The sequence below is a fragment of the Dryobates pubescens genome, chromosome 3 (genome assembly GCF_014839835.1).
Source record: "Dryobates pubescens isolate bDryPub1 chromosome 3, bDryPub1.pri, whole genome shotgun sequence".
In the NCBI taxonomy this organism is placed as follows: Eukaryota; Metazoa; Chordata; class Aves; order Piciformes; family Picidae; genus Dryobates; species Dryobates pubescens.
This window is the reverse complement of record NC_071614.1, coordinates 24,073,959-24,097,524: the sequence shown is the minus strand read 5'-3', so window position 1 is coordinate 24,097,524 and position 23,566 is coordinate 24,073,959. Positions and strand designations below refer to the sequence as shown.

The 23,566-nt window shown below is 50.1% G+C and overlaps 1 protein-coding gene across 1 annotated transcript; it reads right to left on the bottom strand.

Annotated features, from left to right (window-relative positions):
- Positions 1 to 1,458: 1,458 nt before the first annotated feature.
- On the bottom strand, positions 1,459 to 17,497 carry GCKR (glucokinase regulator). Its single transcript, XM_009909500.2, has 19 exons — positions 17,438 to 17,497; positions 15,603 to 15,758; positions 15,212 to 15,280; positions 15,013 to 15,081; positions 14,298 to 14,371; positions 12,177 to 12,243; positions 11,712 to 11,765; positions 10,536 to 10,630; positions 9,412 to 9,517; positions 8,675 to 8,793; positions 8,339 to 8,437; positions 7,821 to 7,918; positions 7,464 to 7,540; positions 6,413 to 6,509; positions 5,452 to 5,549; positions 4,770 to 4,853; positions 4,086 to 4,235; positions 3,055 to 3,189; positions 1,459 to 1,626 (listed from the first exon to the last, which is right to left on the bottom strand). Exons 1-19 carry the CDS (start codon positions 17,495 to 17,497, stop codon positions 1,459 to 1,461), a joined length of 1,875 nt encoding a protein of 624 aa, XP_009907802.1.
- Between the last annotated feature and the right edge of the window lie 6,069 nt (positions 17,498 to 23,566).

Genomic DNA, 23,566 nt, shown 5'->3' with positions numbered 1-23,566 from the left:
GGCTAAGACTAAAAAGTAGCACAGAGAAATGCTGAGGCATATGGTTGTCTGGGAGAAGGAACAGCAAATGAAATTCAGTATTATAACATGAAAGGCACTCAGTAACCTCTGTACATTGCCCTTGCAGTGCTCACACGCCTTCAAGAGACGGTTTGAATTTCACCTGCTGAAAAGATTACTGCCTTTGGAATGGGGCTGTCCTGAAAGCCTACAGGAATACTTCACAATTTCACACTGCTGAAATGAGCTTTATATTGATGCTCTGCCCTCTTCAAAATACCTTGCCATGGCTATGTCAAATGCCATCTTTCAGGACGAATTCCAACCACCCTCAGTTATTGAAGACTGGATATTCTTTTTGCATGTGTGCTTCCACTCCAGATGCAGAATTACAGGCCTCAGAAACCTGCCTGGGCTTATTGCAGCCCATTTATTTGCATGGGAAAGGAGGTTAACCATCAAATGACCAAGTGTTCACCTCACTGCAGGTCTCCTTTTAATTTATGCCAGCAAATGAGATCTTTAAAAATGTACAAATACAGATACTGGACCTGTTGTTCACCAGAACTTACTGGAGATGCCAGGACTGGTGGTAGCCTGGGTTGTAGTGATCATGCCCTGGTGAAATTCAGGGACTCAAGGAATATAGGCCACACAAAAATTACAGCCAACACCATAAATCTTAGGAAAGTGAACTTTTGATTGTTTAAGGAATTGGTGGATGAAGCCTCCTGAGAAACTGCCCTCAAGAGTAAAGGGGCACAAAGAGAACTTGCAGCTCTTTAAGAACATTTTTCTTGGAGCATAAGACCTATTGGGGCCAATGTTGGGGTGAGCACTCACTGCCCATTAATGTAGTTAGGCTAAAACCAAGAGAGATGCAAATCTCAAAGGAGTGAGGTATGAATGTCTTCAGTGGGAAAAGAAGGAATGAGACAGAAAATTACTTTTGTGAAGAATCTTAACCAGGTAATGAAAGGGATGATACAGCATAGACTGGATTCAGTGACTCCATAGGTCTCTTCCAGTCCTCTGCTGCTTCTCCTACCTGTGCATGGAGAACAAGTGTTCTTCTAAGAGATTAAGGATCTGGGCTTCAGTTCCCCAGACAGTTAAGAAAAACACCCTGCACCTGCCCACCCTACAGTGTACAAGTTGGGTTGTCCTAGAGAAAGGGAGGTGTCAGTAAAGTCTAAATCCTCATACCAGGCCCCTAGGTAAGTGTCATAACTCATCTGAGGGGAGAAATCAGTAACCCAGACCAAAGCAGGATACTCCAGAACATGATCCCGCTATCCCCCCACTGCTGTGAAGGTTAATTTGCCACTGCTCTTGTTCAGGGCATCAGAATGCTTCCTCAGCTGGAAGACAGTGTGGCTGCCCAGTCAGACAATACACCTGGACCAATGCAAACCCCAAAATCCTCTTTGAGCCTTCTTGGAGTCAGGATCCTGCTTACTATGTGATTGTGCTTGCAGCATCGGATATATCTGCTCCCCGTTTGTGTCCTGGGGCATTGAGCGAAGCCTCGATGGCCGCACGGATGGAGTGGGAGGTGTCCAGGCGCATTCGGGCTTCCTGCACTGAGCAGTTTCTCAACAGGCACAAGAGAGCAGTGGGAACAACCTGTGAGGACAGGAAAGAACATCAGAGCATCTGCTAGACCACCCAGACACCAAGGGGACACCAGCACCCCTGCATCATCACAGTATGCTGGAGGGAGTCCTTGCATGGATACCAGAAGCCCAAGAGCTCCCTGCCCTCTGGCACTGCCCCTTCCATTCTGACAGAGAAAAGCTCTACTGGTGTCCAGTTTTGGGCTCCCTAGTTCAGGAGGGCCAGGGATCTACATGAGAGAGTCCAACAGAGAGCTACCACGATGATTGAGGGACTGGAGCACTGCCCTATGAGGAGAGGCTGAGAGGCCTGGGGCTTTTTAGTCTGGAGAAGAGAAGACTGAGAGGGGAATTAATAAATGTTTATAAATATCTGAGGGCTGGGGGTCAAGAGGGAGAGGACAGGCTCTGCTCAGTTGCACCCTGTGAAAGGACAAGGGGCAATGAGTATGCCGCTGGACCATTCGCCCTCTTCTTCTTAGCCGAATATGCTAATATCATAATAATAAACGCCCTAACAACCATTCTATTCCTCAACCCAAGCTGACTCAATCCCCCATCAGAACTCTTCCCCATCATCCTAGCCTCTAAAATCCTACTCCTCTCTTCCAGCTTCCTCTGAATTCGTGCCTCATACCCCCGATTCTGTTACGACCAACTTATGCACCTCCTATGAAAAAACTTCCTCCCTCTGACACTAGCCCTATGCCTCTGACACTAGCCCTATGCCTCTGACACGTGAGCATGCCCATTTCCTGTGCAGGCCTACCTCCTTACCTAAGGAAATGTGCCTGAACTCAAAGGGTCACTATGATAAAGTGAATATAGAGGTGCACCAGCCCTCTCATTTCCTTCAAACCCACACCCAGCTTAACCTTAGAAAAGTAGGAATCAAACCTACACAAAAGAGATCAAAACCCTTCATACTTCCCTTATATTATTTTCTAGTAGGGTCAGCTAATAAAGCTATCGGGCCCATACCCTGAGCCCATACTCATAAACTACAGCACAGGAGGTTCCACTTCAACATGAGGAGGAACTTCTTCACTGTGAGGGTCACAGAGCAGTGGAACAGGCTACGCAGAGAGGTTGTGGAGTCTCCTTCTCTGGAGACTTTCAAGACCTATCTGGATGCATTCCTGTGCAACCTGCACTGGATTCTATGGTCCTGCTCTGGCAGTGGGGCTGGATGTCTTGAGGTCCCTTCCAGCCCCTAACATCCTATGATCCTGTGGTGCTTCTCTGCAGTTCCTGTTTAGACTTCCTCACTCAGGCTGGTGCTCAAAGGCCAGTTCCCTCCATCTGCACACAGCAGAATATTTAACTCATGCTTGATGTAAAAGCCTCCAGACTGTCTGGGGCCAGGGCTTGGCTTCTGGTATCCTGTGCTGTAAAGGTAGGGATGGAGCATGTGAGTGGTGAACAGGATCCCAATTACCTTGGTTTTTTCAGTTGCTATCAGAATGTGTGTAGAGATGTCTTTGTTGCGAAGGTCATCTAACACCACCTCGGAGTCATAGATAACCTGCAGGAGACTATCCAGACACCTGGCCTGGGAGTGCCCTGTGAATCGCTGTAAGAAGAGTGCTGCACGTTAAAGCCAGGAGAGAGAGACGGCCCACACCAGTGAAAAGTGAAGACCAAGCTGAAATAATGATGCTGTGCACAGTCACAACCAGTAATGGTTATAGCTGCATGAACATCCATGCATGCCCATGCATAATCCAGGCAAGACTGACAATGCAGAGAAGGCCATATACTGGGACAGCCACCAACCAATTGTTCTCTGGGCTCCTATAATGGTTCAAATTGCTTTGATACTGCAGTGGCATCTCATCTGCCTCACAGAGTCACAGAAAAACTTAGGTGGGAAGAGGCTTCTGGAGGTCACTGGTCCAACACACCTTCGCCCCACCAATTCCCACTAAAGTACCTTGCTCAGAGTTATTCAACTGAGTTTGAATATATCCTAAGATGAAGAACCTACAGCCTCTCTGGTTCTGGGTTCAGTCAGTTCCAGAAGTCCCTAGACCCCTAGAAACCTGCCTCAGAAGCCATTAGAATTCTGATAAAGCAAATTAGTTAGCCCTAAAGGTATATTTCTGGCTCTGCTCAGAGTCCTCCCACCTCCCTCCTACTGACTTCTTGGCTTCCAGCTCTGCAGGGCTTCAGAGGCTGGAAATGAAGCTGAGCTGTGCAGACTGGGATCAGTTTCCTCACCATGACACTAGAAACAGAAACTTCCCAGGAAGGGAAGATGGTTGCTGCCTGTCCTTTACTACAGGATGCCAGTTTGTCCAAGCAAATATCCAGCAAATGGCCTTGCCTGGATCTCTGCCCTCCCTCAGAACAGCCTGGCCTCCACCTTTCCTTACAGAGTATTCTGTCCCTATCAGGCTAGAGACTTCTCTGCTTCCTGGTTTCAGAGCCCCTAGCTTGTCACTGGGCTGTCCCCAAGAAGCCCAGTACCTGCAGGATGGACACTGCCCTCCAGAACAGCTTGGAGTTGGCGATCCTCAGGTCTACCATACAGTTGCGGAGGATTTTGCCCTTCAAGACGTAGGCCCCGGTGCTGACTGTGTTCAGAATCCACTTGGTGCTGAGTTCCCGCTGGAATTTCTGTGCAAACACAGAACAATGATGTAGAGGAACAAGGAGGCTGCCCACAAGGCCTGTAACCACGTCTGCAACCACTAGTCTGTGGAGAAAGCTCAGAGCCATGAGGCAGTACAGAGTATAGGAGTTGCACCTGACCATCAACAGGACCAGCTGGCTGATGATCAAGGCACCACAGCAGCATTACCTACATCTGCATGGCACTGGCATTCCAGCCTAGCTCTTACTCACTTGAAATTGGGGGAAGCTGTCACCAAGAGATAGATGTCCAGGCTGAGAAGCAGGCCAGTGTCTGAGCCATGATGAGGCTCCTCTGCCCAGTACAGCTCTGAAGTACTGCAGGGCATCAGTAGCTGCTGTGGCATTTTTGTAGCCTTAACTAGTTCTCAAAGAACGTGCTTGTCTTGCTGGGGTGGGAGGATTGTATTGCCCCTCTGGCATAACAAGGAGCTCTCCACAGGCTTGGTCTGGTTGCAGTGATGTAGGTTTGGAACATGCATGTGGTCATCTCAGAGGGAAATAGGGTGAGGGTGGTACCTGGATAAAATTCCCCTCGTACTCCAGGAACAGTATTGGCCACATGATGCTGATGATGTCAGGGAACAGCTTCTTGAGGGAAGCCTAGTGGGAGAAAGGGGAAAAAAGCTGCTTTTACAGCAAGGACAACCCAGCTCCTTTTCCTGTAGTTCCTTCACTCAGCTGGTACATGCAGGTGCCCAGAACACAAACATGAGGGGCTAGGGGAGCAATGGGGCTCAGCACTGCCTTATTGGATGCTGGCAGTGTTAGGGAGTGGGGTAAATGTGTAAGAAAAGAGAAGCTCAGGGGGAAGCTGGGAACAGGGCATCATGCTCTACCACATCAGCAATTACAGTGATATACCAATGTTGAGGCAGAGAGTGTATGAAGAACACAGCATCATTCAGCCGCTTTTATCTCCTGAGAACCCAAGGAAGATTGGGCAGAGTAGCCCTCAGGACCTGGAGTCAGAATGTCTGTGCCTCGTTTCATGGCAGTGCTGGTATGAAGGCATACTGAGCAACCTGCCCTATCTGACCCTGCCTAAGCAGGTGACCTGCACTAGATAATCTCAAAATATTCCATCCAGCCTCAGAGATTCTGTGATCCTGTTCAGTCCTTGTCCCAGCATGTGCTGCAGGTATGCCCTGTGGTACTGTCCTCTGCATCCTCAACAGGACAAATTCTTGTTTCCTCTTACCGGCAGGTATTGCCCAACTGTAGCATGAGACAGTGCCTGGATGTTGGAGGTCTTCTCCTTCACCTGGATCACAAGTTCCTCTACCTCAGCAAGGTCATCTTGAAGAAAGAAGGAGGAAGATGTGGATGTGGGCAGAAAGCTCGGGATTATCTTCCAGGAACCAGCAGAGAAGTAAGGGAAGGAGCCCAGCTAAAGCAGCTACCATGTCTGTGCACACATGGTCCATGCACGCACACCAGATCCCTCACACACACGTACCCACCCCGGGCCTCGTCCCACACACACACGTGGCTTCTTAGGTGTGCTTCCCTGTGCCCACCACTCACAGCTGACACAGACATTCCTTACACACACAAACCCCTTGTGCTTGTGCACACACATGGCCCCTGTGTTCACACACACATGTATTTAATCATAGAATAGAATAGAATAGAATAGAATAGAATAGAATAGAATAGAATAGAATAGAATAGAATAGAATAGACCAGGTTGGAAGAGACCTTCAAGATCATTGTGTCCAACCTATCATCCAACACCACCTAATCAACTAAACCATGCAACCAAGCATCCTGTCAAGCCTCGCCCTGAACACCCCCAGCGACGGCGACCCCACCGCCTCCTCGGGCAGCCCATTCCAGTGGGCAATCACTCTCTCTCTGTAAAACTTCCTCCTAACCTCCAGGTTAGGATCATGCTGCAGATGACCCTCTCCCACACACTCCTTCCCACACACCCCCCTATGGATTGCTACCCCACACACGTGCCCTTTGCACACATGCACCACTTACTCACCCATCCCCCCCCACTCTCCCAACATAAACCTTCCCTCAAGCGCCACCCTCGGCTCTTCATCCCAGTTCTACCTGCTCAGTGACCCAGTCTCCTATTCCCAAACATCCCAGCAGCCCCTGTAGCCACTCTCTTTCTCACAGCATCCCCTTTGGCCCCTGCCACACCTCACCATCCAGTGTGAAGAGGAAAAGGACTGTGTCAAACTCTGTCAGAGAGGGGAGAATGATCCTCACAAAGTCCTCCTGAGAGAAAGCCACCTGTGGACCCTGCAGGGAAGAGCAGTTACTCTTTATCAAAGTATCAGCACTTCTGAAGCCCCCTTTCAGGAGGCTCAGTTGTCCCCACATGTACAATTGTCCTCCACAGCACTTCTGTGGTATCCCACTAACTCACTCACTCACTCACTCACTCACTCACTCACTCACTCACTCACTCACTCACTGTTGTCCCACTCCTTCATACCAGCTTGAAGAACATCCGATGCATGGCAGTGGAGCTGAACACAGCAACCTGAAGCACAGCATCCAGCTCTGCATGCCTCCCCACCCCACCTGAGCAACAGAAAACCCATCCTACAGCACTGCACACCTTGGTGCTCCTTCCATGTCTGGACAAGACCTGTTACCTGCTCCCCACATTCACAGAAGGGCCAACATGATCAGGACACAAACCCATATCCTGCCACTGTTTGCTTTCACCAAGGAAAGAGACCCTGCAACATCTCTGACCACAATCCAGTGCCTGACCATGCTCACAGCAAGAACACTTTCCCTTGCATCTAACAGTAATTTCCTGTTTTTCAACCTCTGCCTTTTGTCCTATTCCTATGATCCCAAGACTCTGCCTGCTTTCCTAGCTGAGAATGACAGTCAGACTCCACTTTGCCTCCTCTTCTTCCAGCTACACAAACCTGGCCTTCATGTCCTTTCTAGTGTGTCTTCTAATCCAGTCCCTGGCTAGCTTGGTGGCCCCCAAGGTTACTTTATGGTAACCCTATCTGTCTGTTTCTCAGATGGACTCAGGCTGCAGGTAACCAGCCAGGGTGTCAGAGTATGGAGTCTCTTTTATCCTCCCTGGGAAGCCACTGCCTGACAATGCAGCTTTTCAGCACAGCAATCTGATATATCAGAAGACTTACAGGGCCACCAGTCAGCAAGACACAGTCCTAGAAATTTTGTTAGCCTTGGTCCCCATTTTGCTCATGCGAAGCCAGGTATTACCTGTGATGTTAGGTCCACCTCTTTGTTGAAGATGTCGTTATGATCCCCGATTAGGAAGCCCTGCACATCCTTATTGTCTGCAAAGAAAAATACAGCAAAACAGGGAAGCAAGGCAAAGGGAAAGCAAATGGCAAATGTGCAGAGCCGTGCAACAAGAACATCAGGAAAAAAGATAGAGATAGGTCTAGATTCCATGGCAGTCTCTTGCTGGATGGGATGTGATCCCAATTCACAATTATCAGTGGTCCCCTGCTCTTTCTGTCCAACCCTTGTCCTGCTAAGCACACAGCAGCAGATCTCAGGACATTCCATGCACTGAGGCTTGCCCCATCTCTGCTACACAGCACAGTCTCTTACCTGCCCCAAAGGTTGGGATGCACTCCACACCATCCATGATGGCGATGAGACCCAGCGTGTGCCAGCCCAGCACGTACACACAGGCCTTCTTCTGCAGACTGGGGAAGCACAAGGTGGTCACTGACCAGCAGTGCTGGCAGCTTCGCAGAGCCAAACACTGGGTGTGAGCAGGTGAAAAGTGGTCTGGGGTAGGGAGATCGCCTGACAAATCACCAGAGGTTTGTAAGGTAAGGACAGAGGAGCACAGCCTATGGGGCATATGGGAGCTACCACCATCCTCAGGGGATGAGGAGCAGAGAAGAGGAGCAGCTGTCAAAATAGAGTGCATTGCACAGGTCCAGATTGCCTGGACCTCCTGCACTTCCCAAACAGGCAGTTTGCTTCTCTGGACACTTAGAGAACCAGACACTTTAAATGGCTTTTGCCTGACCTGTGTGCACAGACACCCTAGCCCTTTCTTCCAGCCCTAAAGCTGGCAGTGCTGCTCTGGGTGGAAAGGACCTGACAGGACTCCTCACCTTGCACCTGCTTCCTTCACTAAAGCAGCTATCTTCCTGCTCTGAGCATAGGTGACTTCATGTGCCCGTTCGTATGTCCTCAGGATCTCCACAAGGCACCTAGGCAGAGGAAGACTGCAGTCAGCACTCCCAGGAACCCATGCACCCAGTCAGACCAGTATGGATTCTGTGTCCTCTCTGGTAAGAGGCCAACCCCAGTGCCATTCCCAGCAAGCAGCAGCAGCAGCCAGCTGGAGGGACCTTTCCACAACCCTGTGACAGCTGCTCCAGGAGTTGCGTATCGCAAGGAGGCTGCTTGTCTGGTTGCTTGCCAGTGCTCAGCAACCCAACACTCACTTCTCTGAGATTTCACTCTCCCTGGAGACTGTCTTGTGGGCTGCCAGCAGCACGGTCTCCAGCAGGATCTTGGTGGCACTTCCGCCTTTCATCCATGAAAAGCCACAAATCCCTTCAGGCTAATGAAATGGGATAAAGAGGGCAACTCTGCTTGGGTATTAGCCATCAAACACTCCTGCCTGGGCACCCCCTCTTAGCACATGTTCTGTGAAGCAGGGAAGGTAGAGGATTTTAGGACAGCACATGCTTGCTGCTGTTTTCCCCACTCATGTCCACACAAAACCTGCTGTGGTTGCTTATTGCCTGGGCTCATCTACAGGGGGGGACCTCAGGGGCTGCAGGAGGGTATCAGTAAGGGTGGAAGCCATGGAACTGTCCTGATGGGAGGAGCAGTGAGAGTGAAGCTTCTGCTCCTGCACCCTCCTTTAATGTGGTTACACAGAAGCAGCATGATCTGTAATAAGGTAAGAGCCTGACTGAGAGGAAATGTTGCTGGAGCTGAGGGTTGTGAATGCCTTAATAATTCACCCAAACACTGGCACCACAGAGATGCATCTCTGCTAGCCCAGATGTCTTCCACCCCACCTCCCTTTTTTCTGCCCTGATGCCTAGACCTTTCTTCACCATAATACCCTGTAGAAAATAAGAAACAGTCTTGTAAAGTGGAGACACCACCCCAAAGAAGCAGACAGATGCCTCTCTTGAGGAGCTTAGGGTTGGTGTGGAGCACTACCCACCCCCACAGCAGGGTTGAGGACAAAGGCTTTGTGGGATTCCTGCAGCTTCTGCATCCGTTCAGCAACCTGGCGGAAAGTAGAGTGCCAGCCCTCGATCTTGTCATTCCTGCAGGAGACATCCAAAGAAGATGTGTCACCTGCTCAGGATCTCATGTCCCTGTGGGGCTGTACTGCTTAAGGGAGTTAAATTTGCATCACTGCTTCGGGGCTCCCCATCCCAGGGTGGAGTTTTCTGTTCTGTGAGCTATGTCCAAGTACCTGGGGATAGTCTCCCTTTTTTTTCATCTGGGGACTTAATCTGCTCAAGAGATGGATAATCTTGTCCTAGCTGTGCTTCCACACAGCTCTGGATTTCCCATGCCCTCACACCTTCAGGAGCTGTTTATCTAGAGCAACTCATTTTCCCCACAGAATCCCCAGATCACAGGATGTTAGGGATTGGAAGAGACCTTTGAAGATCATTGAGTCCAACCACCCCTGCCAGAACAGGACCATAGAATCTAGCACAGGTTGCACAGGAATGCATCCAGATAGGTCTTGAAAGTCTCCAGAGAAGGAGACTCCACAAACTCTCTGTGCAGCCTGTTCCACTGCTCCGTGACACTCACAGTGAAGAAGTTCCTCCTCGTGTTGAGGTGGAACCTCTGTGCTGTAGTTTATATCCATTACCCCTTGTCCTATCACAGGGTGCAACTGAGCAGAGCCTGTCCCCTCCTTCTTGATACCCATCCCTCAGATATTTATAAACATTTATTAAACCCCCCTCAGTCTTCTCTTCTCTGGACTAAAAAGAAAAAGCCCCAGGTCTCTCAGCCTCTCCTCTTAGGGCGCTGCTCCTGGCAGCTCTCTGTTGGACTCTCTCCAGCAGATCCCTGTCCCTCTTGAATAGGGGATCTGCCTTCTCCATGCCAAGTTTGACTTGTTCATCCCTGCCAGCCAAGTCCTGCTCTTTTAAGCTGTCCAGGGAGTGATAACCTCCTTGACATTATTTGTATCTCAGTGAAGGAAGACCTGAGGTCTCTAGGTTGGGTAGGAGGACCAGCATCTGACAGGGATCTGTCTTCAGGGCCAAGTGTAATGCCTGATCCCTCCTCTACTGTCACGCAAATCTGTGCAGGCATTACCTAGCCATGCTGACAGGGTTGAATCCAAGTAGAACTGGCAAGAAGATGTCCAGATTATTCATGCAGAAATCCAGCTGCCCTGCCACAAATGGAGCCTGAAATTAAGCAAGACAGGAAAGCCCTATCCCAGCTGCACAACATGCAGAGCACATCACAGACACTCCTAAAGTCTTAAGGTCACCAAGAGCTCTGTGCACATGAAGTAAGAAATTAATTCTAATATCTGACCAAGCTCCTGCAAACCAGGAACCCTTTGGACTCATGACAGGTACAGAAGAGCACAGCATACTCACAGAGGTAAGTCTGAGTAAATGCTCTTGGTTCTTGTCAAAAGTGAGGTCTGTGTCAGAGTTCTTACACTTGCCAGAACTCATCAGCAATGCCATACCCTGTTCTGTGTCATCATCAGCACTCACAAATCTGTAAAGGTCTTCATACAGGTGGCTTAGCTTTATTTAAATGATAAGCTCAGTACAAGACAGATGCTTCACTGGGATGGAGGGATGTCCCTGAAAGCTCAGAGAACATTGGCAAGAAATGGTAACAGGCTCTAAATGAAGCCTTTGCAAGTGAGAGGTCACTTCCCATGTACTGGAGTGAGAAGAGGAACAAGTATCCAGAACATGATGAGATAAATTGGGATACACTGCTCCTTGAGCTGCCAGACTCTGGCTTAAGGTAAGATGTATTACACCAGTGGTTGAGCATCATACCTGATGTTTTATTTAGACATTTAATTACTGCTAAATTTTGTTACTAAATGGATTAAATAAACCTTCATTTGATTTTTATGCTAAACCTTGTTTAGCTTTGTGGTAAAATACGAATCACATCGAAATCTGCACATGAAGGGTGTGCTTCCCCCACTGAAATGGTACAAATGTACAACAGGGAGTGGAGAGGGCAAGGAAGGGGAGCAGTGTCTGAAGACACCTTTGAAGATCTGCAGGAGTTTTCATCTCACACCATCTGGTAACCCATGGAAAAAAAAAAAATCAGTGTCCATCCATCAGTAACAGGCAGAAGTGATGAACTCCCAGTCCAGGTACCTATCCAAGACTGCTTCCACCACGGTTAACTGATCCTCCCCAGCCACATGCAGCTGCCCCTTCATACATCATCACTGTGAACCTGTCTCGCTCCCAGCCAATCTGCAATCATCACTGAAGCACTTACAGATAAACCACAGGAGATGCCAATGAAAACCACTTTCTTCTTCCCATCACAGACCTGAGGCAGAAAAAAAAAGGAAAACTGCGTTGTGCCGGTGGGACAAAATATTTCTCCCTGTGTTAGATTGTCAAGGAGCTGTGAATCATCCTGGTGCAAAGGGAAGTGCAGCCACAGATGAAAAAGGAAGCTTCTCAGTGCACTCATTGAAGGAAAGCAACCATTCTTGCTGGGAAAGGTGGTCAAGGGGCCTTTGCACCACACTCTTCCAGGCACTGGGACCAGAAGGAGTTCACCTGAGACACAACACAAGCAGGAACCTGTCTGCACTGACTCTTGTTCTGCATTCCGGCACTGCCCTGCTTCTAGATCTCCCCAGCACCCCAAGCCCTTGGTGACTTCATCCTCCAGGCTGGCTCACGTATGCCTCCAGGATCAGTCAGACTTCTCTTCCCCATTCCCTGACCTCACCTTCCTCAGCTCCTCAGTCCCCAGCAGAGCACTGTCCTCGAGTCCCTCCTGAGACATCACCAAGGATCTGTGAGGGAAGACAGCCATGCTGGAGTTACTCACGGGGAAATCCAGACAAAGTAGAGCTGCTGGCAGAAGTTCCCTCCTCACAAACCAGAAGACAAATACCCCCACCCTCAGGCTCTTGACTCTGCCTCCAGGGCAAGACTGAACCTATTCTATACAGCATCAGGTGAGGCAGTGCTGCCTTCCACACCCACTCTTGGCACTGGCAGTGCGCTGACCAAAGAACAGGGTTCTGGCTTGATGTGGTGTCTTAGACTTCAGTTTGGCCAAATCATCAGGTAATAGTAGATGTCTCTGGCTAGGCATGTCACTGGGTGACCTGAACCTGGGTGGGGAATGTAGACTGTCATCCACAAGCAGAGGCTTCACTAGACATTGTCCATACAAAGTCCTCTCCTGGGTGCAAGCAGCAGTCCACTCTGCAGAGTCAGCTGTAGTCTGTTGGCAAGTCCAGGCAGACCAGCCCTAAGATTCTTTCCCACCTGGCCTGTAGTCTCTTTACAGGCAGAAAGGAGCAGCTGCTCAGTAGCTGTTCTGCCCACCTATGAGGCACTGTACTTGCCTTCTCCTGGCTCCTGAATGGAGTCAGCCCAAAGGAGAAAGGAGCAGGTGTTTGGCCCCAAGACTTCTGGGTTCACCACTAGGTCTGAGTGGTCAGAACCTGGAGCATGCCTCAGCCTGGGCTAAATTCCCTGTCTGCCCAAAGGAGGCTGGCTTGGTCACATCATGACAGACACTTATCTGAGGAGGGTCCTGTCTGCAGTTTCTGATCTTGATATGTACATCAGAAACAAATAATGATCCTCAGAACAGACCTCAAAGTAGGGTCCATCATGATGCTGTCAACAGACTGTGAACTGAGCAGCCAGAAGGATCAGCCAAGGGTTAATCTCATACCTCTTTTTTTCTAACTAGAACATTTGTGATGTTATTCCTTGCTCTTGAACCTTATGTAACTTCTCTCTGAGGAACAAAGAGGCCTCTAACATTCAGTACACGCTCCCAGGTCTGTGTGTGCATTAAATGACAACTTATAGGCTTTTCTTGTAACAGTTTGAACTCTTTCTGTCTGTGCATTTGAGATATTTCAAGTCCTCAGATCATTGTCTCTGTCTGCTCTGTGTTCCTCAAATGTTCACCTTCTTTTCAGGTGAGGTTCCAGGTCAGGCTCCACAGCTCCATTTATCATCTGCATGCGGAAGAGTAATTTCCTCACTGTCCCCCTGTTCACGTAGCCACAACACTTGTCCCTGCAGCTCATGAATCCTGTTCAGCCACCACTCTGGCAGACACAGCCCATCTGTAGGCACAGTCTGCAGTTGACTGTAATGAGACATGGCAGCTATGCCTACACTGATAAATTACAGAAGGCCAGGGACCATGTCTGGGCACTGAAGCATGGTTATCTCTGCTGTTTAATTACTATTAGAATAGCCTCAGCTGATTAACACTTTAGCAAACTACCTTTAGACATTCTTCAGACATTAGCATGCCCTAGGGACCATTCCTGATGAGCAGTCTGTACACATACACCCTTCTCTGGAGAGCTGAACAGCAGTACCATGGACAACTCTGGCTCACCTTGCTCATGGCCTGAAAGAAGTGCTGGTCACATTTAGTTACCCAGTGCACCAGAGTCATTCTGTCCCAGCGTGTCCAGTCCTGGGAGTGTCCTGCAGGAGGATTGCTAACCTGAGGATCACCAACTCTGCCCACCAACCACTGTTCACACCTGCTGTCAATACTAACAGTATATTTACAGCTGAATCATTGAATATGTCTGGGACTTACTGGTCCCTGATAAATTCCATGTGAAACTTCCCTTCTGGTGGTCATTTCCTGCTGATCCTGGAGGCCCTTGCACAGAGACTCACTCTGCAATTGCTGCAGCTCAGAACAGCTTAGGGCTGGAGCACAAAAGCCCTGCCTGTACCCAACCACCCATCAAGGCAGGCATCCTGCTGCCCTCCAGGCTCCAAAGCCACACATACTCCTGTTTGCCCAAACCACAGCACACACTTGAGGGCTGACAGCAAACTCAGTGCCTTCCCTTACCTGTGTCCCCCAGCAATGATGTGTGCGTAACGGGGCAGCTGACCCAGGCCTCTGAGCAGCTTGTTAAAGGAAGTCTGATGAGAGAGGGCAGTAATCATTACATTAAAAAGGACAGGATACAAATAAAAAAGCTATCAACTAACTTGGAAACTCCCTTGGGAACTCCCTGGCCAGTGCATGAGGTCAGATCTCATGAGAGTGGCAGACAAAGTAGATACTAAAGTGACAGAGCCAAGAGACATCCCTCATTTCCATGCTGAGCCAGTCACCAGCTCTGTTCAGAAATTACCAAGGAGTCTTTCTACAACTGCCTACAGGTGCTTCCAGTTTGCCCCATAACAAACCAAAATGGGACTAGAAATGGGAACCATACCCCCAGGGAATCTCCCAGTGTGGAGCAGCACAAGATATTCCACCCTCCAGCCCACTCTCCCAGGCTTCTGCCAGGCCTTCTGCTGGGTGATTACAAGCCTGCAGAGGCTCCAGGATGTCCAATGGGTCTGCCTAGGCATCCCCTGACCCCTTTTCATCTGGCGCCACACTTGACTCCATGGCCATTCTAGAAGACCCAAGGTAAAGAAGGGTGTGTTGTCAGTCTGAGGGCAGAGGGCACTGCTGGAGGCAGGGTCTCTAGGAAAGGGTGGCCTCTGAGGATGGGGCAGGGTCACTTAGAGACTGGGCTCCAACCCAGTCACAGCACACAAAGGCTACTCACAGCAATGAGGAAGGCCAGCCTGCCTGATGTGCCACTGCCACTCAGGACAATGAGACCATTTTCTGGGTCCTGCAGAATGGGTAGAGTAGAGAGCAGGGTCAGAGCCCCAGGTGTCCCATATGTCCCAGCCATGAGGCAGAAGGCATCCCTTGCACATTGTGCAGAGCCTGCAGCCCTGCACCATACTGCAGGTCCTCACCTTCAGCACCTCCTGCACTTTGTTGATGATGTCAATCATGGTCTTCAGTACTGATTGACTGTAGAGCCTCTGGGAAAGAAGAGCTGGGCTAGGAGCACATGGGCACTGTGGGCACCACTAGAGCACTCAGCCCATGCTGCCCAAGGAGAGGGGTGTGCAGGGCTGGTGGGGCCATTTCCTCATCCTGCAGCAGGGCTGGCATCTCCTCACAGTGATGCAGCCAGTGCTGGGACCAGAACCAGACCTCCCTCCCAGATTTGTGCCCACCCTGCACCAGCAAGGCTGCTGTCCAGCAGATGCCACAGGATGGCTCCCAATGGGCACCCATTCTGCAGATCAAGAACTGACAGCTGTGAGGGAGCAAGAAGTATCAGGCTGGGTCCCAAGATACCTTGTAGTTGAGCAAGGCTTCCTCCTCCTCTTGGAAGATCTCGGCGTCACACTCCTTCAGCAGCTGGACAATCTGCATGGGGTCAGCCCGGTCCAGCTCCCGCGTGATGGGGTTGGACTTCTCACTGATAGGCAGGGCAGCCTCGTAGCCCACCAGCTGCAAGGTGGCCACAGGTGGGGTGAGTGCAGGGTAGTGGCATGAAAAAGGGCCAGCAAGCCATGGGGATGGCACCATCTTATCCAACTCTTGTGCAGAGATACCCTCTTTGGGCACCAATAAGCTTTCCAGAAATCAGTTAAACATCACTGGCGAAAGTCAGGGGCCTCATCAAGACTGTTGTCTTAGGGACAGCCCACTGGCAGTCATGGGAGACCATGCCTCAGCATTTCACATGCTCAGCAGGGGAGCCCTTTACCACCAAGGTTCACTGCCTTCCTAGAGATGTCTCCACAGGCCAATAGACCAATGCTTAGACTCAGCTGGAGTATCTTTGCATATTCAGTGCTTCAGTCCTCAGCAATCCTTGTTCAGTTCCTGAGCAATATTTCCTTCCTACTTTTAGGAAAATCCCTTAACTTGGGCTACTGGAGAGCTTCATCACCTCACTGTTTGCTTTGTACAAAAGTTCATAATGAAAATACTCACCTGAGACAAAGGTTTTGATGTGGCCCTGCGCAGACCAGCACAGTCATTCCCAGCAACACAGGCTGCCAGAAATCCCTTATCGTAGTTCTTTATCCCAGTAACTATTCACATCCCACAGCCTGTCACATCCAGTACACTGCTTAGAAAAATAGAACTGAAGTCCAGGAAGGTGAGAGTTGATGGATTTCATTCACATGGAAAAAAGTATTTTACCTTGTCAAAGAGAGATCACATATTGGTCTGGCATGACCACTCTCTGAAAAGCCTGCCTTGGCAACCACATTCCCTTCAGCATTGCCCTAAAGTCTCTCAAGCTACTGAAGCAAGACTGACATTTTCTAAATGTCTGCTTTTACCAGGGTAAGAGAAACCACATTGGTCTAAGGAAACTTCATACTCTGAATTTAGTAAACAACTCAAAAACAAGCCCTCAGTCCAACTTCTTCAGTGCAGTGTCTGAGTCAGACTGGGACCTGTGCTGATGGAGCTGTCCTGCCTCAATTGCAGCTGGCTGATGCCCAGACCAGCTCCTGCTGTGACTCCCTGCGTTGCTCTGGGGCACAAGGGCTGCCATGTTCTGGTGGGGGCTGGCTTCCTTGTGCCTTCCTTAGGGCTTCCATCCACAGCTCCCTTGCAAAGCTCTGCTTACAGAGCCCACTGCCCTTGTTAAGACTAATTGAGTCCAGACATGAAACACATTTTCTGTAACTACAGTTTACCATTGGGATGACTGGTGGGGTGTAGGGATATCCAGCCTCTGGCAGTATCTATGGTAAGGCTAAGCAGACCTTTCCTCTGAACTGAGATGGCTGTTCTTATGAACTCCAGGTAATGACCTCAGCTGAGGGTCACAGCTGCCAGGCATGAGAATCTCTCTGGGGCTATAACTCATGAATCTGTGCTCTCAGCATTGCTCAGACAGGGAACTCACAGGGAGGACATGTCTTGGCAGCATCTGCAGCTAGCTGCTCATGAGGATTTGTCCTCCTGCAGCTCATCGTTCTCATCTGCCTCAAGTGGAAAAGGAGGGCGGCAATGACAGGGGAAGAGCAGCTGGCAAGGTCAGTTCAGCATTGAGCAGCAGCAATTAGCAAAGATCTCCTGGATGCTCCTGGCACTGCACATTCCAGTTCCCTCTCCCTCCCTCCCCATGTGAAGCACATTGACCCACACCACACAGGGGTCCTCACCTCCCACCTGCCAGGGTCCGGTGTCTCAATGACATGCCTGTATTTCTTCATCCCTCGCATGGTCCAGGCCCCAAAAAGACTCTGGCAGAGTCTGCAGGGCCCAGAGCCAGGTACTGATGCAGTTGGGCTGGGTCCAGGTCCAACACAGGCTGGGCACTCAGGTTCCACTGCTTGCTGCAGCTCACTTCATCCTACCTTTGCCAGCCCCTCGCTTGTAATCATTAATCCAGACAGTTAAATATCAAGCTGCCGCTCTCACCCTGCATCCGGCTGCCACACTGAGCTGTCCCAGCTTATCCACCCAGGTCTCCAGCTAGACACCAGGTCTCCCAGTCCCAGCAGGACGAGGGCACTGCCCACGTCATCGCCGCTGCACAAGGACCAGCAGCCAAGGCAACCAGCAAGTACAGCACAGCCACATGTGATGGAAAGGAACATGCTGGCCTCTAAGCAGGGACAGTGGGACTGGCTGAATGAGCAGAAACCTTACCAAACCCTGATGGTGCTGGCCATAGCTGGGGGCTTTATTCTCTACAGAAAAGCTGGAGGACACCCTGCACAGCCATTGAAATCTGCAAGATGCCCCTGCGCTTCACTGGGCTCCTCTCCTGGTGGAGAGAAAGACACAAACAAAGGCAGCAGAAGACCTGAAGGCTCAGCGTGTGAGCTTGGCAGGGAGGATTTGATGCCATGCATGAGTACATGGGCAGGAAAGAGAAATTTTATACAAAGAGGGTGCATGTTGTGGAGAAATAAGTTTTGCAATAAGTTTTGCAATTACAGGGCTGAGCTGGAAAATGCTAGGTCAGATGAAGTCGGGGGCTTGGAGGCCACCCCAAGGCTAGAGGGACATCTCATGTCTTCACACTCAGACTAGAACCCTTTTGAGTTCAGTCCTCCAGCATCTCCATTGCCTGTTGTGTGCACAGCACATAGAAGCAGCAATGTCCCCATGCAGTTTTGTCCCCAGCGGGATGCTGTGATACTCCAGTTCTCCCTGCTGAAGTGCCCATCTTCCATGCAGGACCTTTGCAGGAGAGAGAGAACCCCAGACAGCATCCTCAGGTGCATCTCTTCATCAGAAGCAGACAATTGTGTGCACCAGGTTTGGCTTCCTTTTAATCTGATAGCCTCATGTGCCTCATGCAGCTGCTGCGTTGCAATGTACCTGTGGTCCAGGGGCATGAGATTCCTCCACTCCAAGCCATGCCTGGGAGCAGGTAAAGCCCTTATTCCTTGTGCAGTGCCACAATCCCAGCCTTGCTATAATGGCCAAGCACAGTTTTTGGGGCAGGGAGGCAGGGCTGCACCTGACCCAGGTCCTCAGCAGTAGTCTGTCCAGAAATGTGCAGCTCTCATCAGACCATGGCATGACAAGTGCAGCCTGATCATCCTGCACTACTCCTCGTGGCTGTAGAGAAATAAGAAGGAGAAGCACTAGTATGGTCCTGCATTTGGCACCGTTGCCCAGATCTGGTTCTGATGGCACAGAGGCACTTGGCACAGGCTCCAAGGGGGCCCTGCAGTGGAGCAACATCTAAGCACTGAGGCCTGTCCAAGGTGCTGCACAAGGCAAAGAGATGGAAGCAGGAGCTGTGGCTGGGGTGAGTGGGGACATGCATGGCTGCTAGCCTGGGTCCTCATCTCAAGACAGCAAAGCCTTGAGAGGGTGGGACACAGCAAGAGAAGAGAATGATCTGTCCATGAACGCAGACCTTTCATGCCCTCTAAAGCTATGCATGAGCGCTGCCTCTCATAGCAGCTTGAGGGTAGGAAACAATGATCTACAGAGGTATCAGATGATATGTCCCGTGGATGGAGTGAGCTGGTGGGATCCCCACACCTTCATCTCAGCCTACAGGGATGTTCTCATTGCTGGAGACACAACTGAGTCTAATGCAACACAGTGCCTCTGTGATGCCATGATGAATAATGAGAGAGCGCCAAGCAGTCAGGGTTGCTCTGTGGCTGTTCACAGGGAAAGGCTGGCAGTGTGGTCCAGTCTGTCTGAGAGTGGTTGGGTCAGCACAGGAACATGTTAAGACAGGCATGGCCCTGGCCCCCACCTCAGAAATGCTGCTGAGTGGCACAGAGCAGAGTGGACATTTCCAGTCTACTTGCATCAGCTCCAGGACCGTGTCAGAGCCAAATCACCTGCTGCAGGGACAGGGCACCTCACTGGCAGAAGTGGCTGGAACAACAGTCTGAGTCTGGTAGATTCTGCTCCCTCCAGACAGGGTGACTGTGTCCCCACCACACAACAAGAGAGTCTGGTCATCCCTGGCCTCCCCTGGTCACCATCCATATCCCCAAGGCTATCCTGTGCTGGAGAGCGAGGTTACATGCCACCAAACTACTGCCATGCTTGGTGTATGAAATAGCCCAATCACATTGGGCTCTTCATTGTATGGGCTGCCCAGTTAATGCCTTGTCTTGCTGTCCCATGTCCTCAAGCTAGTGACAGGCTATCTTTGCATGTTTGCACCCTGTCCCAGGCCACCCTGGCTGTTCCCCTGGCCTTGTGGAGCACTGCACATCCAGTGCAGGTTAGTACAGCACCCATGCTGAGCAGAGGCACATGGAGGAGCCAGGCTGGCTGGCAGACATGCTCCCTCTCCATCCAGGAGCTTCAGTTCTGCTCACAGACAACAGGAACAAATGCAGAGTCAGCACAGTGAGCAGATCCCAGTGCCAGCAATGCAGATGACAAATTGCTGTGGACCTGACAGAAGCAACACCACAGAGGAGGTGTCAGAGGAAAGGCAGCAAGACAGCCCTTGGTGGAGTCTAGGGGGCCTGGAAACAAGACCAATATCCCCCCAGTCTCACAGTAGAAAGAGTGAATAGCCCCTGGGCTCCATGGGCTCAAGTCCTATCCGCAGGCACAGAAGACATCATTCCAGTCTCTGCAGCAGCCTTGTACAAACTTGGCAGCTGTCAAACATATGAAGAGAAGCTGTCAGCACATCCCCCACAGTTTCATAGTTTCTAGGCTAAACAACCCAGGCTAATTTAGGCATGCACCATAAGCTTCTTTGCCCAAACCGCCCTCCTAGGCACTCTCAGGAGAGTTTTCTCTCTCCTTGAAGCTCAAGCTTCTGGCTGGACACCAATATTATCACTGTCAGGCAGAAAATGAGGCAGATCAGGCCTCTAGCAGGCTCTGTGACCATTTCCACAGGTGCATGACCCTTCCTTTCACCGGAGTCAGTCACGACAGAATAGTTTTCAACATGGGATGGAGCACATGCCTGGTACTCCACATTCTTTGTCTCAGTGGGGTTAGCATTTCTGCTCTAGATTCAGTGCTTTGCATATATCTCATCTTCACCCTTGTAGAATGAGCAATAATGAATAAACTTCTTCCCCAGGGATGTTGCAGTGGCCTTAGATAGAGGCTGATTCTGGTTCCCAAGCAAACCAGTTCAGTAACTCTCATCATTTTTGTGCTCAATGACCATAATGATACAGGATCAATATATCTGTCAGATCCCTTTTTAGCTTTACTAGGCTCTTGGCCTTGACTCCTTGATGTGGTGTAAATGACCTGGGAAAGGGCTGAGTGGCAATATTATTATCAGTGTATCAATACACAGGACACTCTCACCTCAAACACCTTAAGCTGTCTAGTTGTAGCGCTGTAAAAAGGGTAGAAAAGGGCTTAGCAGCTGGGAAAGATGGTAAGGATCTGCAGAGTCACAAATGGTGCTGCACATAAACACAGCAAACAATTATTAGCTGTTTCTTACAATAGGAACTAGGAACAGCCAGAAGAAATAATTGGGCAGCTGGTCTGAACCCAACAGAATACATTACTTTTGACACGGCACATAATTACATAGCAGAACTCCTGACTTCACAATACCCTGGGATAATCAAAAAATCAAACCTATAAATGTCTGTTCTTGGCCAGCACTGAATTCCCTGAACCAATTATGCAGCAGATGGCACAAAAACCCCACACCATCACCAAATGAAAAAAAATGAGGAGGATTGGGAATTATTAATGCTTAGCAGAGGGGCCTTCCACACTTCATAAAATTCATGAAGTCTCAAAGGGCTGGTATCCACAGCCTGGGGATGGATCTGAGAGCATTCCTTGTCTGAAGACAATGGGGGACTTTTCTGCAGCAGCTTTGTGGAAAATAACTGTGATACCTTTACCATCTATTATTATTATCACAAGGGATTGATGAGTTAATTCCATCTCCCTAGAAAGAAATAAGATACAGCAGCCAGCACATGGACATGGCTGAACTGATGTGAATGAACCCACACAACATACCTTGGACGTTATCTTCCAGTGAACAGGAAGCAAGAGAACAGACAATGCAAAGCAGCAGCTACAGCAAAGTTGGTGAAAACACATGGTGGGCAGTCATGGGACAAGTTGAGAGGTGGACTCTGGGAGGGCAGGTGCAAGTCTGACTTTTGTACACTGTCTTGCCCTCCTCTAGGTCACCCCTAGAGATGTTTGAAGGATGATGCTTACCTGGAAAAGGCCACTCTGAGTCTCAGAAGCAGCTACTGTGTGTTTCCATAGGCATAATCAGGTCACAAATGGCCACGGCATGTTGTACAGCAGGAGCTGCAGCAGCCAGAATTTCATCCTGGGCAGCATCATTCTGCCACTCACTGGAGGCAGACAGGCAGAACAGGACCTGCACAGAGAGTGGAGGACATGGAGAATGGCACAGACATTCATAAACTGGGAGTTTCTTGGGGAAATAATTACATGAGTAGGGTGTTCCAGGAAGGAAACAGTCAACAGAGGTCCAGGATCCCCAGGTGAGGACCTGGTTCTTGCAAGTCATGTCATGTTAATTCCTTTCAACACTCATCTCAGGCTACTTAAAAGATGACCAAGGCTTAGATCACACAAAATCCATGTGTTCATTGCAGGCTTCATTTAGTCAATAATGTTTGTGCACAACAAAGTATGGGCAGTTTCTGCACAGGCATATCCTAACTCTAAAACTTCCCCAGCTCCCAAGGGCCACAGGCATAGGCAGAGAGGTGCCTGATGTGCCAGGAATCCTTCCTGATGTATTCAGTATTGGGCAGAGAAAGAGCACAGCAGGGTGACATGATGCAGGAAGAGGAGCCTCCTGCACCATGATCAGGGCATTCCCTTGCTGCCAGCACCTCTCCCAGAGCCTCACACTTGCCTCAGTGATTTCCAAAACTAAAGACTGATATTGGATGTATTTAGGGGCTTCCAGAAACACAGATTCTCTGGGAAATTCTCTCTTACTGCAAGAACCTCCTATAGCCTGTGGGTGTCTTAGGCAGGGTGTACAGGACACAGGACAGAGCCAGCACAGAGGCAGCAAAGCCAGATACACCCATCAGCAGAGTCACCCAGCCGATGTGACATGCAGCAGCCAAGGTGGCACTTGTGCTCATTGTCCTCATGTGGCCTTTGCTCACAGCCCAGCTTGTCCTAGCAAAGAGGAGTGAAGCATAGCCACAAGCACCAGATGCAGATGGGTGGGAGGGGTGGTTGAGGAGAAGAGCATCCTGGAGGGGTGCCCAGGTCAAAGCTGGATGCCCAGTGGGACTTATGGAGCCTCTTCCAGCAGGTAGGGAGAGGAGAGGACCTGAGGCAGGCAGTGATGTGGGACTGGCAGCCCCAGCTGCCCAGGCTGCTCTTGAGCCTGCTGCAGGAGTTTCCTGCTGAACTCCAGGTACAAGGTGCTGCAAGGTAGATAACGCAGTTCAGATGTGTTAGCTCCTGATTTGTGACTGCAGATTGCATTTTGCCTGGCTGAAACCCCCATACACTCCAATTATGGTGAAATATGTGTGCACCCTGAACCCACAGATAGAAATGTTCTCCTCCACTCCCAAAGCACACCCTTCTTCTCCCCGTGCACATCGCCAGAGCAGTGCACAAGGGCTGGGATGGCACTGGAGAGAGATGGTTGCTAAGCTCCACTCCAGGGTTGCCCTGAGTGGCACAGCATGTCCTTTCCTGTGTCCAGGACAACTGGTCTGAGGGAGGTACAAAGCCCAGGATGCCACTCAGCTAACAGCGGTGTCCAGGGGTGGTCAGACAGAAACTTCCACTAATCACAGCATGATCCTCCTCTTGTGTAAGCAGCCTGGAGCCTAGGGAAAGGACACAAA